Genomic DNA, 25,224 nt, shown 5'->3' with positions numbered 1-25,224 from the left:
AGGCTGTGCAGGACAGCCAGCCTCCAGCCTACCTGCCAACTGACGGGAGGGGGGACTTACCCAAGTCAATGCAGCGAGACAATGAGGCAATAGGTGACTTCACTCGACGAGTGTTTACTGAGCACCTACTATGTGCCAGACTTTGGGAATTCACCGTGAAGGAGGAGACAGATGGTGTACACATGAACGAATGCGGAATGTGGAGTGCAAGTCCCAGCCGGGTCGGAACTGAGATGAAAGGGTGTGGATTTCCTAATGGGTTGAATGAGAGAAAGACGGGCACCTGGGTGGCTCGGTGGGTTAAGCATCTGACTCTTGATTTCACCTCAGGTCATGATCTCAGGATTCCTGAGCTTGAGCCCCATGTTGGCCTCTGCACTGACCCGTGCAGGGCCTGCTTAGGATTCTCTCTCTCCCTCAAGAAAAGAAAAGAAAAGAAAAGAAAAGAAAAGAAAAGAAAAGAAAAGAAAAGAAAAGAAAAGAAAGAGAGAAAAGAAAAAAGAGAAAAGAGAAAGAAAAAGAGGAGAACAGAAAAGAAAAAGAAAAGAAAAAAGGAAAGGACAGGACAAGAAAGGATGGGAAGGAAAAGAAAGGATGGAAAGGAAAGGAAAGGAAAAGAAAAGAGAAAAGAGAAAGAAAAAGAAAAAGAAAAGAGAAAAGAGAAAGAAAAAGAAAAGAGAACAGAAAAAAAGAAAAGAGGACAGAAAAAAGGAAAGGATGGAAAGGAAAAGAAAGGATGGAAAGGAAAGGAAAGGAAAAGAAAAAATAGAAAGACTGAAGTCAGGAAGCAGAAGAGGGGGTGACTCCAAGGTGTTTGGCCTGAGCGGTTGGATACATGGTGATACCGGGAGCTCCAGCGGGTTTACGCCGGAATCCATACCAAAAGGATCGTGCGGTTCCCGGGAAGGACCAACGCGGTTCCTGGGGAGATCGTGCCGGAGCTCCTCGGGGGCCCGTGCGCCCCCAGCCCCCGTTCCTCGCCCTGCCCTGCTCGGTCCCGTGTCCCAGAGGCGGCCTGGCACCGGCACGGCCCGGGTTCCGGGGTCGGCCGGCTGCCGAAGGGGGTTGGCCGCCGGACGGGAACGTGGGGAGAAGGGAAGCACCGGGCCCTTGCGCCCCCGTCGTCTCTCTCCGCCCGGGGCGGCCCCGCTGCTCCCGCGCGGCGGCCGCCTCTCTTCCGCGGCTCCGGCGCCGGGCCGGGCGCGGTTCCGGGACCGCGTCTTCCGCCACGTCTCTCCCCGGGACTCTGGCTGTTACCCACACGTCGGGTCGTCCGGTCCTCCCGGCTCGGCCCCGCGAGGGCGCCCGCGGGCCCGGGTGGGAAGCGGACACCGCGCACGACCCGCCCCGGGCGGCCTCACGGGCCCCGGGCGCTCCCCTCGGGCTTCGCCCGCTCCCGACCGCCGCGCTCCCGGGCCAGACGCGCCCGCCGTCCGCGTGGAGGAGTTTTCACGCCGCCTGCGGGCTCCCCCTTCAGGGCCCGGCCCCGAGCCGCACGCGGCCTCCCCGGAGCCGCTCGGCGGCGCCCCGGCCGCCCAGCCCGCCGCCTCGGCCCGACGTGCGCCTGCCGAGCAACGCGGCTGCGCCGACCGCGTCCCACCTCCGGGCCGGGCCGGGCACGCCGTCCCGCTCGCCGCTCACCCCGCTCTCCTGGAAGGCTTCTCCTCGGCCTGCGAAACCTGCTTCCGCGGTCCCGGCCGGGGCGGGGGGCGTTTCCGGCGGGTTCCCTCCCCAGGCCCGGGCCCGAACGCCCGCGTCGCTGCTGCCACTCGGGTTCTGCCGGACCAGACCACAGCCCGCGGCACCGTCGTCCGTGCTCGTCCCCCGTCCCAAACCGCCAGCTCCCCGGAGGTGGGGGCCAGTCGCGCGCCGCGGGCACCGGTGACCCTCCGTGACTCTTCGTCGCACGCTGGCCGCGGGTTTGCGGCGACCGCAGGCAAGGGCCTTAGGTCTCCCCGTCTGGTTACGAGCCTCTTAGGGGGACCCCTCGAGCGGTCTGTTGGAACCCACCCGAGGGTGTTTATCAGGCAGGAGGAACCCGGTAAGTGTGGTCGTCAGACGTGAGCATGCTGTTCACTTCCCCCCACGGTACCTCCTTTCTCTCTTTCTTTTCTGTTAGCGTTTGTCTCTTCTTAAGCTTAGTTAGTTTTACTCGTTTTTATTTTTGTTTACTTTGTATTTTGAAATCATTTGATTTTTTTATGTTGGGAGAGCATGTGTGCACACGTGCAAGCAAGGGGGAGGGGCCGGGGGAGGAGAGGGAGGGAGAGAGAAGAGAGAGGGAGCACAAGAATGGGGGGAAAGGTAGAGAGAGAAAATCCCAAGCAGGTTCCATGACGTCAGCACAGACCCGAGCCAAGATCAAGAGTTGGACATTTAACTGACTGAACCACCCAAGCACCCCTCCTATTATTTTTTTAAGGAATCTCCAAGTGCCAACATGGGGCTCGAACTCACAGCCCCAAGATCAAAAGTCACGTGCTCCACCAACTGAACCCCCCAGGTGCCCGTTATTATGCCTGTAATATGATTATACATTAATACATATGTATTCCCTGTACAAATGGATGTATTATACACAGACTTGAACACCGTGGGGTTAGGGGCGCCGACCCCTGTGACGTTGAAAATCCGTGGATAACATTTGACTCCCCCAAAACGTAACTACTAACAGCCTACTGTTGACCGGAAGCCTTACCAGTAACATCAACAGTCAATGAACACATATTTTGTATGTTACATGGATTATAAACTGCATTCTTACCGTAAAGGAAGCTAGCGAAAAGAAAACGTTACTGAGAAAATACATGTGCAGAACTGTACTGAATTAATGGAAAAAAATCCGCACATGAGTGGAGCTAGTGCAGTTCAAACTCCTGGTGTTCAAGGGCCGTGTGTGTGTGTGTGTGTGTGTGTGTGTGTGTGTGTGTGTGTACATAATTATACAAATATAACTTTAAAAAACTTTTTTATTTTTGAAACAGAGAGAGACAGAGCATGATCATGAGAGGGACAGAGAACGAGGGAGACACAGAATCAGAAGCAGGCTCCAGGCCCTGAGCCGTCAGCACGCAGCCTGACGCGGGGCTCGAACCCACAAACCGTGAGATCATGACCCGAGCTGAAGTTGGACGCCCAACCAACTGAACCACCCAGGGGCCCAGTTTTAAACCATTAAAGTAATCTAGAGTAAACAAAAGCAAATATACTTGGTAACAGAAGAAGAAAAAGCAATCCCAATAGATGTTCCCCAACAATGGTGAAATTGTTAAGTATGGGATACTCAGAAGAAATGGTACGTAGTCAACTAAAAGCAATGTAAATGAATTCTATGTGAAAATATGGAAAACCACTTGTGATAAAGCATTTATGAAGAAAAAAGAATACAAAATTCTTCACAAGTTTTGATACTATTATAAAAGTACATAATCTATGTTTTTTAAATTTTTTCTTAAAAAAACTTTTTTTAACGTTTATTTATTTTTGAGAGAGAGCATGAACAAGGGAGGGGCAGAGAGAGAGAGAGGGAGACACAGAATCTGAAACAGGCTCCAGGCTCTGAGCGGTCAGCACAGAGCCTGACACAGGGCTTGAACCCATGAACCACAGGTTCATAACCTGAGCCCAAGTCGGACGCTTAACCGACAGAGCCACCCATGTGCCACATATAACTTTATGTATCTAATTGTTTTTCTGAACCATTTGGAAGGAGATATGATACCCTTCTACTTCTAATCAGTTCCTTGTGCATTTCCTAAGAATACAAACATTATTTTACAGAACCCAAGTACACTTACCGAAATCCGGACATGTCGCATTGATGCAAGGCCGTTATCTAATCCGAAGACTGTCCTAATAATGTCCTTTCTGGGCATGTCTGGTTTTGCCTTCCCAGGGCCCTGTGTCTCCTGTCCCCTTTAACCTGGCACGGAATCCCCCCCCCCCCGACCCTTTGTGACACTGTTGAAGCATCCAGGCCCCTTGTCCCCCCCCAGGGTTCAAACACCCCCCAGGATTTTACCTCTCACCGTGCTGCTGTTACCAAATCTTGTCGTGCAGACCCAGGGGAGGGGGGCTCTTTTCAGGGCCTCGTAAAACCTTAAATAAGCGACATGAACAAATTCCACTGTGACCACTATCTTGTTAAAATTCCTTAAAAAAGTGAACTCTTTGGGCCCAAAGGACCTTAACAAAAGCCAAGCTGTCCTGGTCTTTGCTGCTCCTCAAAGGGTTTTACGTGCCGTTTAATGATTTTTCGCGAATAGTTTTTCTTGCCCCTAAAGTTGGATTAATTGAATTTTAATTCGGTGGGATCACCCTCTAAAAAAAGAAACGTGGGCTTTGCGGCTCTAGTTAAGGCCACGAGACCTAATTAAGACCTTCTCCAGCAGACTGGGATGTCTGAAGGGTGGAAAATCCAGGCATGCAGCCGCCTGAACCCACCTCTACTTTGGGTTGTAATGAAAAGAATCCCAGGGGCGCCCGGGTGGCTCAGTCAGTTGAGCATCCGACTTCGGCTCAGGGCATGATCTCGCCGTCCGTGAGTTCGAGCCCCGCGTCGGGCTCTGTGCTGATGCCTCAGAGCCTGGAGCCTGTTTCAGATTCTGTGTCCCCCTCTCTCTCCGCCCCTCCCCTGCTTGTGCTCTGTCTCTATCTTTCAAAAATGAATAAACATAAACAAAAATTGAAAAAGAAAAGAATCCCCTTTACCTTCTGGGAAAGGAAAGCCCAATGGCCTATGAAAGGAAAGCCACCCCCCCCCCCCCCCGTAGCATTCTCCAGCATCTTCCAGGCACTCTCTGGTGGGAGGGGGGGGAGGTATAGGCCTAAATGGCCCCTGTGGCCCAGGTCACCCTCGGGTTCCTTCATGTTCCTCCATTTGTCCTGACCCTTTCAGAACTCTATTCTCATTTACAACAAACAAAACCTTTTCATTTTGATTTTAAAAAACCTTTGGGGAGGCATGCCTGGGTGGCTCAGTTAAGCATCCGACTTCAGCTCAGGTCATGATTTCCGGGTCTACGAGTTCGAGCCCCGTGTCAGGCTCTGTGCTGACGGGTCAGAGCCTGGAGCCTGCTTCCGATTCTGTGTCTCCCTCTCTCTCTGCCCCTCCCCCGCTCACGCTCTGCCTCGTCTCTCTCTAAAAATGGGTAAACATTAGAAAAAGAAAAAACCTTTGGGGCAGCTGGGTGGCTCAGTCAGTTGAGCGTCTGACTCTGTCTCTTGAGAGGTAGGTCTTGATCTCCCGGTTTAGGAGTTCGAGCACCGAATCAGGTTCTGCACTGTCAGTGCAGAGCCTGCTGGGGATTCTCTCTCTCTTTTATTAATTTAATCTTCACCGATCTGGTACTTAATAAGTGCCAGGCACTGTCACCAGAGCTTTACAAATATGACCTCATAGAAGCTTCATAACAGGCCTCCGAGGTTCATAGTATTACACTCCCATTCTGCAGATGAGGAAACTCTAGCAAGAGAGGTGAGTAAGTTGCCCGAGGTCACACAGGAAGGAGTGCCCCTGAGACTCGAACCCAGGCGATTAGGCTCTAGAGTCTGTGTGTTTCCCACCTTCCCTGAAGCCAGCTCCAGGAAGAGAGGGCATCCAAGATGGAGGGCATCCATCACCAACAAACTAGAAAGAAAGCAAAGTGGGTCTCTTCCGAAAGGAAACCCATCTTTTGCCCAGTTTGAGAGTTTCATTGGGTGTCATGCCTGGGCAGTGTCTTCACTGGGCCCTTCGCCAACCCCGCCCTCCCCGGGGAGCCCTTTCCACGGGGACAGCAGGAATCTTGTCCAACAGGCTCCCCAGTCCTACTAATGACTGTGGCAACAGGAGCCATGGGGTCCAAGAATTGGGAGGAGGCTTCTATCTTTGTATCCCCTCCCATCCCTGCCCATCTGCAGATTCATTTAGCCCTGAGATGAGTTAGAAGCTCCCCGAGATCTCCCCTCAACTGCACACGGGACAACCCCAACTCAAGACTCCTGTCCACCCTGCATCTCACCAGATGTGGGTCAAGCGTGAACCGCTACGGGCCAGTGGTCTCTCACCTCTGTGGCCCTTCTCCGATCCTAGCAGGTCTCCTCCAACCAACATTTTGGCCACTGCCTGGGTCTGCTCCCCATATCTCCCAGGTCTTTCCCTGGCCTGTGTTTGCTGCTAAAGAAAGCCACAGTAATTACATGGCAGCAGAAAACTAAGTTTCCTGGGGCTACAAGGGCTACCAGGTGGCTCAGTTGGTTCGATGGCCTAATCTTGATCTCAGCTCAGGTCTTGATTTCATGGTTCTGAGTTCAAGCCCCATGTTGGGCTCTGTGCTGGGCGTGAAGCCTACTTAGAAAAAAAAAAAAGTAAAAGAAAAGAAGAGAGAAAAGAAAATAAAAAAGGAAAGAAAAGAGAAAAGAAACGAAAAAAAAGAAAAGGAAAAGAGAAAAAAAAAGAAAAAAAAGACAAGAAAAAAGAAAAGAGAAGAAAACAAGAGAAGAAAGAAAGAAGGGAAGAAAAGAAAAAAGAAAAGAAAGGAAAAGAGAAAGGAAAGAAAAAAATTGAATTTCTCAACATGGAAGATGTGCTGGTTTAAGGCAGGGAAATTTGCATGTTTTGGTGCTTTCCTATTGGTTGTTTTGAGCATGATGTGGAAATTGGGATGTTGGAATCTAAACAGACAGGAAAGGAAGGCTGAAAGCTTTGTCAGAAACCACAGTTCTGGCCTCTGGGGGTACATCAGCTTGGGAAAGAGGTGTCAGGAATGAAAACAATGAGCCTCCAACTCATAAAAATGTGCGTCCAATCATAAGGAATAATCAGAGAGGGGCACCTGGGGGATCCGTCTGTTGAGCGTCCGACTTCGGCTCAGGTCATGATCTCGCGGTCCGTGAGTTCAAGCCCCGCATGGGGCTCCAAGCTGACAGCTCGGAGCCTGGAGCCTGCTTCGGATCCTGTGTCTCCCTCTCTCTCTGCCCCTCCCCTCCTGTGCTCGCTCTCTCTCTGCCCCTCCCCCGCTGACCCTTGGTCTGTCTCTCTCTCTCTCTCTCTTTCTCAAAAATAAACATTAAAACAAACAAAAAGTAATAATAATCGGATAAATCCAGGTAGAGGAAACCTCTCCAAGTCCACTGGCCTGGAGCCCTCAAAACTATCAGTGTCCTGAGTGACCAAAAAGACTCGCGGAATGTTCTGAATTAAAGAGGGCCCAAGACATCCAAATGCCGCGCAGGATCCTGAAGCGGATTCTGGACGAAGGGGTAAAATGACGGAAGAGGGCCCGGCGGGGGCAACTGAGAAAATCTAAATGTGGATTGTGTCCTGCTAAATAAAATTATAAATTTCTTGGGAGCTGTAATTGTGTTTGGTTACATAGACAATGGCCCTGTTCTGAGAGACACAGTATCATTGTGTCCAGCATCTTACTCTCAAAAGTTCGCTAGCTAGTTGAGTAAATGAATGAAGGCAGGGGTGTGTGCGTGTAGGAGAGAGAGGCAGCTGAAGCAAGTGTCAGTAAAGTGCTAACAGGTGGATCTAGGACATAAAGGTGTTCACTAATGAAAGTTGATTACACTTTTGCACTTTTTTCGACACAAATATTTCATCTTTCTCAAAATAAAAGGGAGGAAGACAGGTGAAAATTCCGAAATGCAACTCATAGAGCGTTCCAGAGAACCAACAGCAAGTAGTGACTTATTCTCTCCTTCCCCCAAATAACACAGGACACACACCCTGATGTCCACGGTCTTTCAGGGGAGTCACAGGCACCGAGGCCCTCTATGCCCCCCCCCCCGAATCACAGGGTCTGAGAACTGAGACGCGTCCCTCACAAATGACCCTTTGCCTCCGGTTTCAAACCGCTGTCCCCCCAGCAGCAGACACTCTCAGTGTGACAGAGACCTTTCCCGGTTTTATTTGTCTGCAATGTGCCCCCTATGGCCTGGTCACCTGCAACAGTCCCCAGCCCCTCTCTGTCCGGCCCACCTGAAATGCGCCTTCCTCCAGGAAGCCTTCTTTGAATTCTTGGGTCCTTGTCTCGGCCCTCAATTTGGCTTGGGCCTCTGGAGGCTCGGACCGCGGCCCCGAACTCAACTTGGGCAGTGTGCCTCGGAGGGTACAAATCTGATTGAGAGGGCCGGAGTGTTTTACACCGTGTCAAGTGGAGAAGGATCTATGAATGACTTTCAGTCACTGACCACAGTTTCCTGGACTGTGATATCAAGCCTTGCCTCCGACTTTTAGGTGTTTCAGATTCGCTTGCGGAGAGGAGCTAAGGTACTATTTGTTTTTCTATTTCTCCAAACTCCGATGCAGAATACATGAGCCTCAGCATAGGATGAAGAAGGTGTCTGCCTCTTCTGTTCACCCACAAATAAAGTAAAAGAAAAGAAGCGAAACCAATGAGGTTAACGACATAAGACGTATAAGAGGGTATTGAAATGAAATTAAATAACGGACTAGAGACGTTTAAATAAAATAAACGAAATTAATTAACTAATGAAATGAACTTGGCCACATGAAATGAACATGCATGAAACAATAAGCCAAAGTAAGGACACAGAATACACGAAAGAAAAGAAAAGAAATAAAAGGTAAAATAAATACAACTCAATAAAAAAAAACCAAATGACAAAAACAAACAGGAAGAAGAAACAAGATGAAACACACGAAGTGAATCAGGAAAACATCGTAATCACGGAAGGAGACGGTCAGGCAGGCCCCCCGGCGTCGCCCAGAGCTAAAGCTCCGGCCTGGGAAACGCGGGGGCCCCTCGGCTGCGCCCGCGCCCCGCGGGGCTCGCTCGCCGCCGACAGGTGGCGCCCTGGGCCCTGAGCATCCAGTCGGCCTGGCGCGGCCGGGGCCTCGGGGCGGCGTGCGCGCTCGGTGCGCCTTTGCTGCGGGACCTCGGGCGGCTCTACAACCTGAGGGCTGTGTCCCCTTCGGTAGAAGCGCACGCGCACACACGCGCGCACACACGCACACACGCGCGCACACCCGCGGCTGCTCGCTCTGAGCGCCTGCAAAGCGTCACGTGGAGCTCGGGGTTCCTGCCGCCAGGGCACAGATGCGAGTGGGTCACCCAATGCCTTCCTCCTCCTCCTCGATGGAACGAGTTGTTTTATATAAAGTGATTGAAAGCGCTAAATAAAGTGGGAGTTGGGGGGGGGGGGGGAAGAACCTGCCCAATGGCACAAAGGGAAGGGATATCCGTTCAGAAAGTTCCAGAGTAGCTACCTGTGGCTTTCCCGGGGATTCAGTGATGGCAGAGGACGTTTGCAAGCGGCCTTTCCAGAAGTCCCAGAAGTCCTAGGCCCGCCGTGCGGGGGGAGGGGCGGGGTGGGGGTGGGGATGGGGACCAGGGGCCGCTCACATGCAAATGCAGCTGTGACAATCCGGCCGGGCGCCTCCGCGCCTCCGGGAGGCCAGGCTGGAACAAAGAATTAGCATTTTCTATATGTGAAAAGCCCGCATTCCTGGGCGGGGAGGCCGCGAGGGCGCCGGCCCCCCTCCCCATTCACACTCCGGACCACACAGAGAGCCTCTCGCGCCAAATGCTCGAAGGTTCGTTTCAGCTTTTCTTTTGACCCGAGCGATGCATACGAAATGTAGATATTTCCCTAAACGCCGGCTTTGACATTTAATGCGATCCTAAGTAGTCTGAAATGTGGACGGGATTAGGAGGAGGCTTGGGGCCCACAGGGACACTTGGCCAAATCCTCCTAAATCCCCCAGGACAATTGTTTGTCACCACACGGATCCCCTTTGCCCCAAATGAGGGGGCTAATGAACTCGGCTGCCTCCCCCCCCCCGTGGCACCCCCACTCCTACCTCGGAGCCTGCGTCTCTGCCTTCTTCTTCCCAGGGAGAAAGAGGCTGAATGTGTCAATTGCTTGCCTTGTGTGTATCCGGGTTTCGTTACTTCAGGCTGGACCAGCCGAGTTGGACCAGTAACCCATCCATCCCGGCCACTATTTAACTCACTTGATCAGGCTCAGGAGGTCAAGGATGCGGAGGCCCGGTGAACCTTGCGTTAAGTTAATAGGTCGCCTCCACCTGGAAAGAAGTGGGTCCTGGGACACTGCCAGGCCTAGAAAGAAAAAAAAGTCACCCAAAATTCCGCTCAGTGGAGCTTGTAGGTCTAGAACGATGTCTTCAAAGTACTTGCAACCCCAGAGGGGGAAGACAACAGCTGACAAGAAACAGAACGTAGACCGTGCCTGAAGACGTGCCAAGTTCCACGGTGGGGCTCAACGAAAAAGCTCACCAGCCTAGAACATACCCGTGGTGAGCATGTCTGGAGTCAATGAAGACTTGGAGTTTACGAGAAATGAGTCTCCTCGGGGGTTAGGGCCACCTAGAGGCAGTGTGGGATGGCTCGGATGTTGGCATGTTGGAACCGGAGGAGAGAGATTTCCAGGGCGTGGAAGGACAGCAGAGCCCGGGAGGTGTGAAATGCCGACTCCTTTGGGGAGATGGCAGGGAACCCAGTTTGGGTAACGCGTGGGACATAAAGGAGGGGTCAACGGAGGCTCAGTGGAGTGGAGGAGGTACCATGAAGAGCGCCTTCAGGCCTTCCTGGAGGAACCCCTGGGCGGGATTCAGCACTGTGCTGTAGGCAGTGACCTGCGGGGATGAGGCAGGGAGACTTGTGACCTGGCGTCACAGAAGGTGAGGACCTGGGCGGGGTGGGCAGAATGGGATGAGAACACAGGAGGCCAGGGTTTACTGAGCAACTACTACGCCCCCGATCCTGGTATTAAAAACACGAGGCTCCAAATAGAACCGCTGATGCTGAGCCCCTCCTCGCCAAACTGAGCCTCAACTTACAGTGTGGGGTCTCCCAGAAACGGAATCTGAATCCAGTTCATGAGATCAGCACTAGTGAAGGAATCTGCCTGATAGCCCTGCCACCTGTAGGTAACTCTGCAATAACCAACCCTTTTGGCCAGCGTAACTTCCATCTTCCATCTTTCTTCTTTTTTCTTTCTTTCTTTCTTTCTTTCTTTCTTTCTTTCTTTCTTTCTTTCTTTCTTTCTTTCTTTCTTTCTTTCTTTTTTCTTTCTTCCTTCCTTTACTTTCTTTCTTCCTTCCTTTTCTTTCTTTCTTCCTTCCTTTTCTTTCTTTCTTTCTTTTTCTTTCTTTCTCTTTCTTTCTTTCTTTCTTTCTTTCTTTCTTTCTTTCTTTCTTTTCTTTCTTTCTCTTTCTTTCTTTCTTTCTTTCTTTCTTTCTTTCTTTCTTTCTTTCTTTCTTTCTTTCTCCTTCCTTCCTTCCTTCCTTCCTTCCTTCCTTCCTTCCTTCCTTCCTTCCTTCCTTTTTCTTTCTTAATGTTTAGTTTTGAGAGAGACAGAGCACAGGCAGGGGAGAGGCAGAGAGAGAGGGAGACAGAATCTGAAGCCGAGGATCCAGGCTCCGAGCTGTGAGCACAGAGCCCCACTCGGGGCTCGAACTCACGGACCGCGAGATCATGACCTGAGCCAACGTCGGATGCTTAACAGACTGAGCCACGCTGGCGCCTCCTGTCTATTATTTTGTACAGGTCCTCAGAGCCCCTTTCTGTTACACTGCATGCTGCCCAATTTGAATCGGTTTTTGCTCAAACTCTTTAACTTTTTAATACGCCTCAGTTTATCTTTTAACATTGGACACATCCAAAGTGAAGAAAGAAGGTAGTTTACCTAAGGAGCCCCCCTGCTCCTACCACCCGTCTGTAGACCTGCCCCAATGTGTACTGTTTCCCTGATAAAGCAGGAAGCGGTGTCTGCTCTGATATCCCTTAGATCTCGCTGTGAAAATCGCGGCGTTCCCATTTGGGGCCCGAGGCACTTCCAGCTACCACGAGGGCCAGTCCCTTGGAGCTCATTCCAACCCAGCGGGGAGGTGACTATTAGCATCCTCATCGGACAGATGGAGAAACTGAGGGGCGAGGCAGCATAACTTGCTCCGGCTCAAACGGCCCACGAAGCCAGACCACGAAGTCATCGGTCACTTTTCTCCCGAAGGCCTCCCCTCCCCGAGGGGAACGGACTGGAGGCTGAGAGAGGGAACACTCAGGTGAAGGAAGTGTGGACAAGGCCTGGGCTGAGCGGGTCGGAGGCTCCCAGGAGGGGCAAGTGAACTCCCCGGTGGTGGAGGCCCGCCAGCCAGCCGCACTTTGCGTTCATCGCCCCATTTGAATCCTCGCTGGGTCCTGAGGAAAGGCACCCTCGTTTGACCCGAGAGAGAGGAAGTCATCCGCCCGGCCGCCCGGGCTGAGCGAGCGGTCAGAGAGTGGCACACGCGTGCCGGACGCGTCAGGGTGCGCGGTCACGACAGGACACGCTGGCGGAGGGTGAGTGGTGTCCCCGCGCAGGCAGGTGGCGGGCCAGGACGCCGGGGGGGGGGGGGGTCTCCGCGGAGTGGGGCTTGCGGGGAGCCGGCCTCGGATGCGAGGGCCGGGGGTGTAACGGACGACGGTGCCAGCCCTTCTGAGGGTTCACACCTTACGGCTCGGGGATGCTGGCGTTCACGTTCTCGCCGGTCTGCGAGTTTTGCCCTTTTCAAAGCCGAGCAGGTAGTACGAGCCTCTTCCCAGAATTCACCTCAGGGGCGCCCGGCTGGCTCAGTCAGTTGAGCCTGCGATCCTTGACCCCGGGGCTGTGAGTTCGAGCCCCGCGTTGGGTGGAGAGATTACTTAAAAATAAGATCTTAAAAAAAAGTCACAACCCTAGGAAGTAAGGCCCACAACACCCATACCTGCTGACAGAAAACCATACGCCACAGAAGAGGTACGTATCACAAGAGAGCCAAAGGGGGAAGAAACCGGGGACACCTAGGACAAACTTCAGGGAGATGGCATTTAAAACCTTTTAGCGTATTAGGATTACCTCACATAAGAAAGGTGGCGGTCACAAACTGGGACAGGAAGGCGTGGGAGGGCTTCCTGGCTGACGCCAACAGCCACGCAAGCAAAGAGCTTGTGTGGAATGTGCTGGGATCTGCACAGGGTGGACTCTGGAAGGCACGGCTGGGCCGACAAGGCGTCGGAAAGAGTGCTCAGGCTGGAAACTCACCGACCTGGCCTCCCCTTAGGGTGTGCAGGGAGATCCTGGCCACGACAGCGGGATCTCTTTCCCGGCCTTCCCTGCAGCTAAGGGTGGCTACCTGACTTGACCGGACAAAGGAGATGTGAAACTGAGGTCTACTGGGGGTTTCTGGGAAAGTGTGTTCCTGAGAGTCTCCTGTGAGGACAGGTTGCCTTAGCCCTCCTCTTCTTGCCTTCAACGCAGACATAATGATGGAACATCCTGTGACCGGGGACAAAAGCCCAGATGCTAAGGCCAACGGCAGGGAAAACTACAGCGGAGTCCCCGAGGGCATCACTGAGCACTAGAACCAAGGCCGACAGCTGCCTATGTATCCACTTCTCAAGCGAGAGAAAAACAGTCTTTGTTAAAATTATTAACCGATTGGGGCGCCTGGGCGGCTCCGTCGGTTGAGCACACGACTTCGCCTCAGGTCATGATCTCACGGTTTGTGGGTTCGAGCCCCGCGTCCGGCTCTGTGCTGACAGCTCAGGGCCTGGAGCCTGCTTCGGATTCTGACTCCCTCTCTCTCTGCCCCTGCCCTGCTCACGTTGTCTCTGTCTCTCAAAAATAAATAAATGTAGAAAAAAAATTAAAAAAAATTAGTAACCTATTGTGTACTAACAGCCCAATGTATTCTTCACTTAATACAGCGATATGGGGCCTCACCTGCTCACAGCTGTTCCTGCTTTCCCACAAACCAAGCGGCAAGCAAGGAAAAGTTCTCATTTCTTGAGATTTAGCCAAAGATGTATTGTCCTCAAGCACAATGAACAGGCCTCTTCCCATTTCACACTACCATGATCCCCTGGAATTTACCAATTTATAAGTTCTGTGGACTCACTCTCCAGAAATGCCCAGGCCTAACAGTTCTGCCACCCTCCTGCAGCACGAGTGGGTCCCCCAGAGCTGCTGCTGATCTGGGGCTGACAGCACGGAGTCTGCTTGGGATTCTCTCTGCCCTTTACCAGCTTGCGTTTTCTCTCCCAAATAATAAACATAAAAAGTGCAGAAAGACCCCCCCCCCCTTCTCTGAGTCCTTTGTGGGCAATGTCTAGTTACCTCCACAAATACCTTGTTCTGGTAGATATCCCTATCTGAAGTGAGTTCAGCAACAGAGTAAGTCACATCAAGTGTTGAGTAAATGATGTGCTGTTACCCAAACACTTTCCTCTCCAGGTGTGAAAATGGGGAAGTACAGAGATCAGCTGGGGTGTCATACTTCCCTGTCTGAACGTGGTCTCCAAACTGGGGAACTGAAGAGGTGTAGACAGCAAGGGACACTTCCCAACAGCAAGCTTGGATGAACCTACCAAACACGGTCTCAACCAGAAGGTCACCCAGTTTTTTCTTTTCTTTCTTTTTTTTTTTTTTAAAGATTTTAAGTAACCTTCACACCCAATGTGGGACTTGAACTCACAACCCTAAGGATCAAGAGTTGCATGCTCCTTTGACTGAGCCAGCCAGGCGCTCCTCCCCCAATTTTTCTAAACAAGTCTGTATTATGGCTTTTTTAACCCCAAAGTTAATGTGTTGACCTTATGGACAAATTTTGGTCATGTCAATCCCGTAACATATACCCGTCTCTCGAAAAGATGCAATTTTTAAAAAAATTATTCTTTCGGGGCACCCGGGTGGCTCAGTCAGTTGAGCGTCTGACTTAGGCTCAGGTCATGTTCTCACGGTCTGTGGGTTTGAGCCCCGCGTCAGGCTCTGTACTGACAGCTCAGAGCCTGGAGCCTGCTTTGGATTGTGTCTCCCCCTCTCTCCCTGCCCCTTCCCCACTCACACTCTCTCTCTTGCTCTCAAAAGTAAACATTCTGGGGCGCCTGGGTGGCGCAGTCGCAGTCGGTTAAGCGTCCAACTTCAGCCAGGTCACGATCTCGCGGTCGTGAGTTCGAGCCCCGCGTCGGGCTCTGGGCTGATGGCTCAGAGCCTGGAGCCTGTTTCCGATTCTGTGTCTCCCTCTCTCTCTGCCCCTCCCCCGTTCATGCTCTGTCTCTCTCTGTCCCAAAAATAAATAAATGTTGAAAAAAAAATTAAAAAAAAAAGCAAACATTAAAAAACTTTTTTTTAATTTATTTTTTAATTTTTTTAATGTTTGTTTATTTCTGAGACAGAGAGAGACTGAGCATGAATGGGGGAGGGTCAGAGAGAGAGGGAGACACAGAATCTGAAGCAGGCTCCAGGCTCTGAGCTGTCAGCCCAGAGCCCGATGCGGGGCTCAAACTCTCAGACTGTGAGATCAGGACCTGAGCCGAAGTCTGAAGCTCAACCGACTGAGCCACCCAGGCGCCCCTAAAACACTTTTTTAAAAAAATTATTCTTTTAAGTAATGTCTACACCCAACATAGGGCTCAAACTTATAACCCGAGATCAAGAGTCACATGCTCTATGACTGAGCCAGCCAGGCGCCCCAGAAAGACGCAATTTTTTAACTTTTTGTTTGCACCTGCACAGGGCTTAGCAATGAACCTGGGGCTCCCTGCTGACAGCCTCCAGAAGCGGGGCCTCTGCCTGAGGGTGCAGGGGAGGTGAACAAAACCAGTGCCCTGAACCGGCTTGCTCTTCATCTCTAATCTTGAAGCAAGTGATTCCTATCAGCCCAGTTGTCTCCTCTGAAGCCAATTTTACTGGCCCCGTGGGTTTTACTGTGCATTTTCTGGTCCTTTCAGTCCCAAGGAGGCAGAAAACACATCAGTGTCCCTCCTCTCTGCCCCCAGGCCAGCTACTGACAGCTGTGGCAGGTTTGAAAGCTTGAGCACTAAACCTCAGGGGCTAAGACGGTCCAACGGCTGCAATAACAACAAAACTGTACAAGACTCTTCTGGTAAGACCGTGTTTTAATTGCCTATGACACAGATACATCACATAATGGCGCACAGTTTAAGACTAAAGAAAAACAGATGAAAATGAGTTTGTGAACCCTTAATTTTAACTGAGCTTCCTGCAAAAAGGAAACCAGGGGTTAGAATCGTTTCAAAAGCGTGTCTTCAAAACTAGCACCTTTCACCATCTTTCTTTTATTCGTTCTGCCGTGATACAACTGAAAAGGCCTGTAAATACCCCCCTGGTCTCAAGTAACAGTTTTCTGAGAGCAAAAATGTCACTTTCTGTGTGCAGTGAAAGCCGGCATTTGGATGGGCTGGACCGGGTGGACAGGCTGGAACACTGGCTTCTTTCTCATCTCAGACAGTGTTTTCACCGCAGGAAGCAGCTGATTCCTTTTGATGATCTGTAAGGCCAGCTGGGTGTTACCTGTAAAAACACTTCCCATTAACGAAGCAGCATAAACAGCATCACGCACAAAGCAAGCCATCAGCAGCGTGCAAGGGAGCCAAAGGTGGTCCAGGAGAGCAGCAGTCTGCCGCCGTTGCTGCACCCTGAAGCCACATAACACATCTGTCCCATCCCCACAAACCGATTTCAGAGACACGGGGTGCGCCCTGGGCAAGAGCCCCACAGTGATTCTAAGATACAGCCCAGCTTGAGAACTGGTCTCCGAAGGTAGACTGCATGGAAGAGGGCTCTGGGACCAGTGGGCCAGCCCTAATCACACCTTTCGGGAAGCCAAGGCCAGCTGGGTACCAGGCACTTAAATGCTGGCGAAAGCTATAAAAAGAAAGGAACCATGTAAGGATTCCCACGATCAAAAGGAGACACGACTCAGAACTCTTAGTATGTCTGTTTCTTTAATTTCTTCCACACAGGTCTCCTCTCTGCTTCACGCTGTCTTATATAGGGCCCGCAGCCGTTCTTCCCAGAAGCCACGTCCTCAAGGGTTGTATGTGCTCAGAGGTATGGCCTGGATTTAGGTTTGGATGATTCCAGCAAAACTGGCTTACTGTAAAACTCACTAATGACATCTATGTTCCAAATGCTACAGTGTACAACTCTTAGCAACTGGCATCCTGACTCATGTTCTCACTTCATTTGGGCTGCCTAAGAGAAAGGTTAATTAGCAGGGATTAAACCATAATTAGCTGTCAGAAGCTATGCTTCCCTGCCTTTTCACAGATTAAAAAAAGGAGCAGACATGGCTAACTTGCAAGAAGTAGGAATTTGTAAGATACCAAAAACTCCCTAGCTCCGGTTTTTTTTTTCCTAGAAGAACTTGATGGGTAATATGTTCAAGGCAGGCCGAGTTTCAAATTCAAAGAGATAAACCAGATCCCAAAAGCCTGGGGCTCTTTGAAAGGGTCCAGTCCTAACTAGGGAGAAGACTGACTTACCATTTTGTAGCTCCAGGTAGACTGCCAGTAGGATGGCCTCAGGGGGCACCTCCTTAGGGTGGATCATCGAAGCCGCCTTTGCTCAAAACAAAGAAGACCCCGTGAAAAACCAACCGCTGGAGACAAACTCCAAAGAATGCCGAGAGGAGAAAAAAAAAAAGCCTACCGATGGCAAGTTAGCAAACTTGTGCAGCTCCTTCTCACAGCAGCTCCTAGGAGCTACTACAGTTCTGCTCTGACGTCTGTCCTTGTCCCTACGGATTCAACTACACATGTAATTTTTAGTTTGATGATTTTCCTTACCTCGGAATTCCTTTTTAAAAATATTTTTTTTAACATTTTATTTATTTTTGAGAGAGAGAGAGAACAAGTGGGAGAGGGGCAGAGAGAGAGGGAGATGCAGAATCCGAAGCAGGTTCCAGGCTCCGAGCCGTCAGCACAGAGCCCGACGCGGGGCTCGGACCCACAGACCGGTGAGATCGTGACCTGAGCCGAAGTCGGCCGCTCAACCGACTGAGCCACCCAGGCGCCCCATCATGAATTCTTAATAGGGGAATGCTTTTCTTCCCTCTTGGTTTTTGCCTGCTTGGGGTTTTTCTCCCGTGTCTTGACTCTATTTGGTTTTAAGAAGGATGTCAGACATTTCTCATTCTACACTCCAGTCACTCACTGGTGCAGGTCTGTTGGTGGCTTTCACTCTAGACATCGTTGCATTTATATTCAAATGTGCATGTCCATTTGTGTTCCTAAGTAACAGCTCAGTATCGTAGGCCCCAAGTTCCCAACCTAAGCAGTAAGAACTCAAACTAAAAAGAAAAAGTTGGTGACACAGGGGCACCCGGGTGGCTCAGCTGGTTAAGCATCCGACTCTAGATTTCAGTTCAGGTCATGATCTCATGGTTCATCAGTCTGAGCCCTGTGTTGGGCTCTGTGCTGACAATGTGGAGTCTGCTTGGGATTCTCTCTCTCCCTCTCTCTCTGCCCCTCCACAACACTCGCTCTCGGGGGGGGGGGGGGAACACCAAAAACTTGGAAACAAGCATACCACTAAGCATTTTCGATGTCCTCATTCTTGAGGACTGAAATAGCACAACTTCGTCAAATAAAATAATTTAACTAAGCAACACGCTGTCCTTTTCTGGACCTGAGGGTCACATCTCCAGCTAGCAGTTTCTCCCTGACCAGTCCTGAGAAAGGACGCCAGGCTTGCTCTGGGTCAGCCGTGCCGAGACCAGAGGTCTATTTCCTCAGGCGGGGCCTCTCTGGGCTGCAGCCCTTTCCCCACCCGCACTATCAACTCGTATTTCCCCATCCAGTCTCGGGTGCTCTGGTGCCAGGCTGCTCTGCCTGCTCCCTGATCAGAAAGTGCACTCGTACAGACGCTTCCTGACCAGACATGGGCGTGCGGCTAAGACACGGGCTCATCCTGAGAACCACAGGCGTGCAAACGGCTAACAGTAATCCAAACAGATTTCCCCAAATGCTAGGGAGAGAGGAGAGCGAATGCACCGTGGATACGCAGAGAAAAGTAGGTTTCTGGGGAACGGAGAGCTTTGGGGAGGCGCCCGCCTCAGTCCTCTCTCTCTCAGAATGGAATCGGAGAAGCAGAAAATGGGGAGACAGGACTCGCAGGCCCCGCTGTGGAGATGGGAGACGTCTGGGGGACCAGACACTTGCACAAGGTCAGCTCCCGGCAGCCCCAGGAGAAATCTCGGGTGAGCAGGGACTCGCACCCAGGGCACACGACCCAAGTTCCTCACGAGTGAAGCACGGAGGCTTTTGTTCCTCTCACCACCGCCCTGAGGGGCAACCACTCAGTTCAGGAAACAGAGTTCACACTTCCGGGCCAAGCCTCATACGGGCAAGAGCCTCTTCACAGCATGCTGTGGGTGCTGCAACGTCCACTTTGCCTCCAGGTGGCTAGTTACCGCAGGTCATTTATCGTTCTCTGCGTGGACTACAGTCTGCAGCTTTCCCGCAGGTACGAGAATTCACAGCAGCAATTTTATGAGACTTGATGGTGCTGTGCTTACTGGCCGTTCAGAAAGGCTAGTGGTGGGCAGGGACCCTCGGAACCATCGGCGCAGAGCACGGCCCTGCCCTCCCAGGCAGGGCGGGCCTCCCAATTAACACAGGTTCAGGCACTGGATTAACCTAAACCCCAAGGGACCAAAACAGCCCCGCCCCTTCAGACCCAGAGCCAGCCCCTACCCGTCTGTGTCTCCCAGCGTGGCAGCCGCCTCGGCCACCTGCTGCACGAGAACCTGGGCTAGACTGTGCACTCTGCAACTTGGATCAAAGGCCCTGTTTGCTCCAGCCACTGGGGTCCATGGGCACTCTCAGAAGGGTTGTTAAATACCCTAGCCCGGCCACCAAGAGCAGTGAGTTTTTCAACTCCTTCCCCGTCAACTTGTGTGACTCCACTGCGAGATGACGGCACACACGTTTCCCTGGATAGTCCCATCACTTAACTTTTCTGATTTGGGATCAGAAGTGCCGACGAGATGCCACTAAGTTAACTAAACATCACTCTTGGCTATTTCGGCACGGTAAGGTTCTTCAATGCTATACACAATATGGTGGACTTCCTAGGAAATTTCCAGGAGCCACCATTATCTCCGGAGAACAGGTTCAGTTTCAATGTCAGTTCCCCGATAAGCATACAGGGACGTGGGCCCTCTCACGTGCTGCTGGTGAATATAGCATTTGGCTCAAAGTCTCCGCATTTGAAATCTTAGAATTCTGCATCGCTCTGACCTTGCAACTCCCTTCTTAGGCAGGGTTGTGGCATGCCGACCTGTTTACTGTCTTATTCCCGTGGCCTACTGAGAAGCAAGTGCTCAGACACTTGCTGAATGATTATCCTTTTGAGGAATCACCCCTTTCTGAGTCTGTGACATCCCTCTGGAGCTGCCACTGGTGATACATCCTCCCCTTCTATAGGTAAGGGTCCGTGACTCATCTGGGGATGGGCGGGAATCCTAAAGAGGCTCAATCAGAATCTTCCCGGGGTCCTAGTGATGACGCACCATCTCAGCGGTAGGATTCAGGGGTGCATTTCAGGGACAGGCTGCCAGCTCTCGGTCTGAAGTCTCTTGCTTTAGTGCTCCAGCCCCACAGTTCGTACCCTGCCGCCCATGACCAGTCTCTGCAGCTTCTAGCGTGTCCTTCGACAGCTCTTTTATGCACATACAAAAGGTCCTTTCACTTAGCAGGTCTCGGCTATGTCATCATTTTGGTCCACAGAGTTTACAGCTGCATGTGTTCGGCTATATGGATGCACCATTATTCAGATGATCCCTTATTTACATTGGTTTCCAGTCTTCTGAAATTTTAATTATTAAAACCATCAGGAAGAACTCTCCAGTAAATGCCTAGTTCGTTTTCAATAGCTGATCGTTGTTTACCTTGCAAGGGCACTTTTAAGCTTGGGAAAGTAATATTCTGATTTTTAACAAACTGACCAGAGCCTCAAACTCAGCAACAAGACCCACAGACTGCAAACCTTTTGCTGGCCTCACCTGGTGCAGACACTTTCGAGCCTTGTCGTATTCGCTCCGCAGACAGTAGGCGCTGCCGAGATTGAACAGCATCACGGTCCTGGCAGAGGTGACGGAACTGGGGTAGCACTGGGGGGCCCGCTTCCCAGCTGGGGAAAAAGAGCGCGGACCGTGCTGAAGAGGCCAGGGCAAGGGCAAGAGCGCCACCCAATCGACCGCCCCAGCGGCTGCGCAGAATAGAGCTCAGCCCTATTTTTAGGCTGACAAATGAAGGACACGGAAGGCTTGAGTCTACATCTTTGGGGTGTGAGCCAGGCTACTTTAAGTATTTACGAAACTTCTTACTCACAGGATTCCATTGCTTCATTTTCACCTTTGTCCGATCCTACAAAGACAAGAAAACAAACCTGAGGGGGTAGGACAACACAGCATATTTTCTAGAAACCTAGTCTGTTTATGAAATGGAAAATCCACTCTATCGAAGCAATCTCTCAGTATGTCACGGGAGGCTCTACCGGAGGGTCCCAGCAGGTAGCCCCCTCCCCCCATGCCTGCATAATAATCTCGAATACAATGAATGCCAGTCTTGCTTCCTTAAAAACTTAGCCATGATTTAAAACTCACTTTTGAATGCTTTCTACTTTTCCCTGGACTGCTGAATCCCTCCAAAGAGAAAAATACAGTATGAGACTCAAAACAAATCGTTCTAGAGGTGCCTGGGTGGCTCAGTCGGTTAAGTGTTAGATACTTTTTTTTTTAAAATTTTTTTAATGTTTATTTATTTCTGAGAGACAGAGAGAGAGAGAGAGAGAGAGAGAGAGAGAGAGAGAGAGAGAGAGAGAGAGAGAGCAGGGGAGGGGCAGAGAGAGAGGGAGACACAGAATCCAAAGCAGGCTCCAGGCCCTGAGCTGTTGGCACAGAGCCCGACGCGGGGCTCAAACTCTTGCACTGACATCATGGCCTGAGCTGAAGTCAAACGCTCAAGCCACTGAGCCAGCCAGGTGCCCCTAAGTGTCAGATTCTTGATAATGCCTCAGGTTGATATCTTGCAGGCTGCAGGATCAGGCCCCGGGGTTGGGCTTTGCACTGAGCGTGAGGCCTGCTCGGGGTTCTCTCTCTCTCTGTGCCCGGCTCCCATTCATGCACACACGCTCTCTCAAAATAAATACACACAAACGTTTCAAAACAAAACAAATTTTTCTAATACTACCATGCTTTCAAAAGTGAAAACTGATTTAAAAGAGTCTCTCTTTTCTTTTTGGTAAGTAATCTTTACATCCAACACGGGGCTCGAACTCATGACCCCGAGATCAGAGTTGCACGTTCTACCAACTAAGCCAGCCAGGCACCCCTCTATAATGAGCATTTAGACCATATGATAATCAACTCCCAGATCTACCCAGCAAACAATTACTACAAAGTAAGTACAGCCAAATTTGTAGACGGCCAACCTAAAATCTCCTTCCCTTTCCAACTGTGCCCTTAAATTTCCACACATCCTGAGTTACAACAGGAAGGCTGTGGAAACGGTGACCAGTTCTGATCAAATGTGTCCTCACGAACAAACCTTGGTCCTGTTCATTTGAAGAGATGCCCAAGGAAACATCAGTGACATTCTCGGGGTTCAAGTGAGTAATGGCATCAGATATCCTGTCCAGAGAGATGAGGGCTTCTGCAGCATACAAATGGCCCAAAAACCTAAATGAAATAAACAGATCACATACACACAACACCCAGTGTATAACAAGCTTTGGTGTGCATACGCTTCATGTATTTCACGTCTATAAACGGATTAATTAAGGGCTAAATTTTATCTCTTTGTAAAAGTATCTTAAAATATACAACAATTGTTTGTATTAGCTAAGCTGGAACAAATGACATGTGTCGATTCAGAAAGCAGCTGACAACAGGCAAACATACTGTTCTGTTTATGCGGAAAGTAACATCAACATGAAGCTCTGTTTTAGAATGAAGTTCTAAAACAGCAGCTCGGTCGAAGGATGAAGCCATCAGGCTCTGCTGCTGGACGGGTCCAGAGACAGCGGAGGGCCAGACTGGACTGAGACCAGATGCGGGTTGGACCAACTCTACTTCTATTCCAAAGGTCTCCTGCTTTGTCAAATCTATTTTATGCCCACTGACATCAGGACGGATACACATCCTCCTGGCTTACAACAGCCTGCTTCTTCCAGTCCTTTGCTTACAAGATGATTTTTCCCTACGGTCACCTGACTGATTTTTCAAAAATAAAACAGGATTAGATATTTTACACGCTTGCTGAAAATCTTAATGACTTTTTCTACACGAGAACAAAACAAAACTTTTATGGATTTAAAGTTCTCCAGGTTTGGTCCCACGTTTCTACATCCAGTCACTATTCCCACCCCCTCAGAGATGGCTCTCCATCCCACCAGACAGTGTCCTGGGCTGGGCACACCCACTGCTCCCCGGTGGCCTTGCCTTCTTGGGCAAGCCTGGCCTCATCCCCACAAGCCAATATCTACTCCTCTTCTTTTTTTAAAGATTTACTTACTTAGGATTTTATTTTTAAAGTAATCTCTACATCCATGATGGGGCCTGAACTCACAACACCAAGATCAAGAGTTGCAGACTCCACTGACTGAGCCAGTCAGGGGCCCTCCCATATATTTTTTTTAATATTTTTACTTACTTAATTTATTTAATCTCTATGCCCAACTCCTTTTAAATGGTTAGCTCAGGTCTCACCTACTCTAGCTAGCCTGCCCCAAGTGAATCTGTCCCCATGAATCTCAAGCCCTCCAATTTTAGGCTTTTTTCAATATAATCTTTTTAGGGATTTTTTAATATGCATTAACTACTCAAGAGCTCTTTAATTTTTTATTAAGGAATTTCTTCTAAGTACCAGGAGCTGCAATGACTTTTTACTTTGCTTCTCCACCAAATAGTCTAACAGAACGGACAAGTTTTTAAAAAATCAGTAACTTCAATTATATTTTGAAATAAGATAATTTGAAGTTTTTCTTTAGTATCCGCAAGCCAGTAATCATTGCAAAACACAAACACATATATCTAAAGAACTAGTTCAAATTGTTTTCTGTGAATTTATTTCAAGACGTTTTCCGTTTTTAGCCAAATGCCACGCCTTCGTGACACCCAAAGCCAAGAAACCTTTGACTACGTGTCCAGAAAGCAACAAGGAGTGAGGGGGGTCGAGCTGCTGAGCTGCCAGATGCAGAACGACCTACCTGTCTTTACTGGGAAGACAGACAGTGATCTCGCTGTTCACTAAGAAACCAACACTCAGGAAAGGAGAGTTAAGAGAATCAAAAAAGAAATGACCAGGCTTGGCCAATCCCCTGAAAGTTGACAAATGAACTTAGAAACCCTCCAACAGAGGGCACGAACCTACTTGGGATTTATCTGAGAATAGGGACCACAATGTCAACCCAAGAATTTTAAGAAGCAGCGAGGACTTGGGTTTCATTTCCGTTGAAAAGAAAAAGAGAACACCGCTCTCGCTCTCGCACTGGCCGAGCGCGTCACAGCCGCAGCCTGAGCGCTGGATCGTGGTGATGGCTGTGGCAGCCGACCCGGCTGGCCGGGACTTCGCTGGGGCTTCACGGAGCTGGGTGACGGAGCCTCCCCTCAGTGGGAGCCCGCCTGCCTCCAGCTGGAACTCAGGCTCCCTCCCGGCCTGGACGCTGGATGAAGTTTTCTTGCAGAAGGGCAGCTGTCTTAGGTCTGAATTGTGGCAGTCTCTCACCTCACCGGATGCTCTCTTACTCTTTTTTTTTTTTTTTTTTGAAATACAAACGTGTGTTTGGGGAACACTGGCCTGAAACAGCCTTAATCGATGTTAATTTTAGATGCTTGTATACAGCAATACGTTTTCTTGAAGACAAAAATAATTAAACCTTAGCAGAATTATTCCTCAGAGTACGATCTCACAATTCTAAGCACTGCACATTATAAACAAGACCACTAAAAAGCAAGAGTAAGTAATTATATTTTGGAGATCATAAGTATTCACCCACAGGATGAATGAGAAAAACAACTGTCCTAATGGTATGCAGAGTATTTGTGGCTTTGAGTAAAAGCCACATACAAAGATTCAGAGGACGCTGCTTCTCACTCAATTTCCATAAAAGGAAAGATGTGCTTTAGCAAATTTTAGAATGACAATGACACTACTAGTGAAGAGGCCTCTGCGGAGTTTGAATAAAACTCCTGTACTCAGAATGCTTGTTGGCCCCTTTAAACCGCAGTCCTTGCATCAGATTTATCCCGTTGAAGAAACTCCTTTTCGTGTGGGTCTTCTCCCTGAGGACTCCCTTTATCTTGGGGACCAATATGTGGACACGCGCTCCAGACAGGCCCAGCAGCGGACAGGAGACACTGTGCAGTTCCCACTTCCTGACGCTCCGTCCAGCAAACGCTCTCGCTGTTAATCCTTGAGGTACAAGAGT

General features: G+C 50.3%; 2 protein-coding genes across 10 annotated transcripts in view; one reads left to right on the top strand and one right to left on the bottom strand.

The window, feature by feature from the left end:
* Nucleotides 1–197: 197 nt before the first annotated feature.
* LOC123380066 (collagen alpha-1(I) chain-like) lies at nt 198–13,513 on the top strand. The gene is made up of 3 exons (XM_045037339.1): nt 198–241; nt 726–2,041; nt 13,249–13,513. Exons 1-3 carry the CDS (start codon nt 198–200, stop codon nt 13,350–13,352), a joined length of 1,464 nt encoding a protein of 487 aa, XP_044893274.1. The 3' UTR covers nt 13,353–13,513.
* Nucleotides 13,514–15,869: 2,356 nt separating this feature from the next.
* The window catches only part of CNOT10 (CCR4-NOT transcription complex subunit 10), a 70,797-nt gene continuing 61,442 nt past the window's right edge, over nt 15,870–25,224 (bottom strand). For 7 of the 9 annotated variants that reach the window (XM_006936560.4, XM_006936558.4, XM_003992276.5 and 4 more), the window contains 5 exons: nt 22,344–22,474; nt 21,126–21,161; nt 20,798–20,925; nt 17,277–17,352; nt 15,870–16,302 (listed from right to left, as the gene is read on the bottom strand). In XM_006936560.4, coding sequence (XP_006936622.2) covers nt 16,151–16,302; nt 17,277–17,352; nt 20,798–20,925; nt 21,126–21,161; nt 22,344–22,474 — 523 coding nt within the window. In that variant the 3' untranslated portion in view covers nt 15,870–16,150. Of the gene's footprint in view, nt 16,303–17,276; nt 17,353–17,975; nt 20,602–20,797; nt 20,926–21,125; nt 21,162–22,343; nt 22,475–25,224 lie in introns of those variants that run through there. The other 2 variants (XM_019810996.3, XM_019810997.3) reach the window with 2 other exon arrangements.

This window comes from Felis catus, chromosome C2 (genome assembly GCF_018350175.1).
Source record: "Felis catus isolate Fca126 chromosome C2, F.catus_Fca126_mat1.0, whole genome shotgun sequence".
In the NCBI taxonomy this organism is placed as follows: Eukaryota; Metazoa; Chordata; class Mammalia; order Carnivora; family Felidae; genus Felis; species Felis catus.
This window is presented reverse-complemented; position numbering and strand designations above follow the sequence as displayed.

Coding starts and splice junctions, on each gene's coding strand:
- LOC123380066 (XM_045037339.1), top strand. CDS start 198: ATGTGGAGTGCAAGTCCCAGCCGGGTCGGAACTGAGATGAAAGG. Junction 242..725: donor GTCGGAACTGAGATGAAAGG/GTGTGGATTTCC, acceptor AAGGATGGAAAG/GAAAAGAAAGGATGGAAAGG. Junction 2,042..13,248: donor TATCAGGCAGGAGGAACCCG/GTAAGTGTGGTC, acceptor CCTTCAACGCAG/ACATAATGATGGAACATCCT.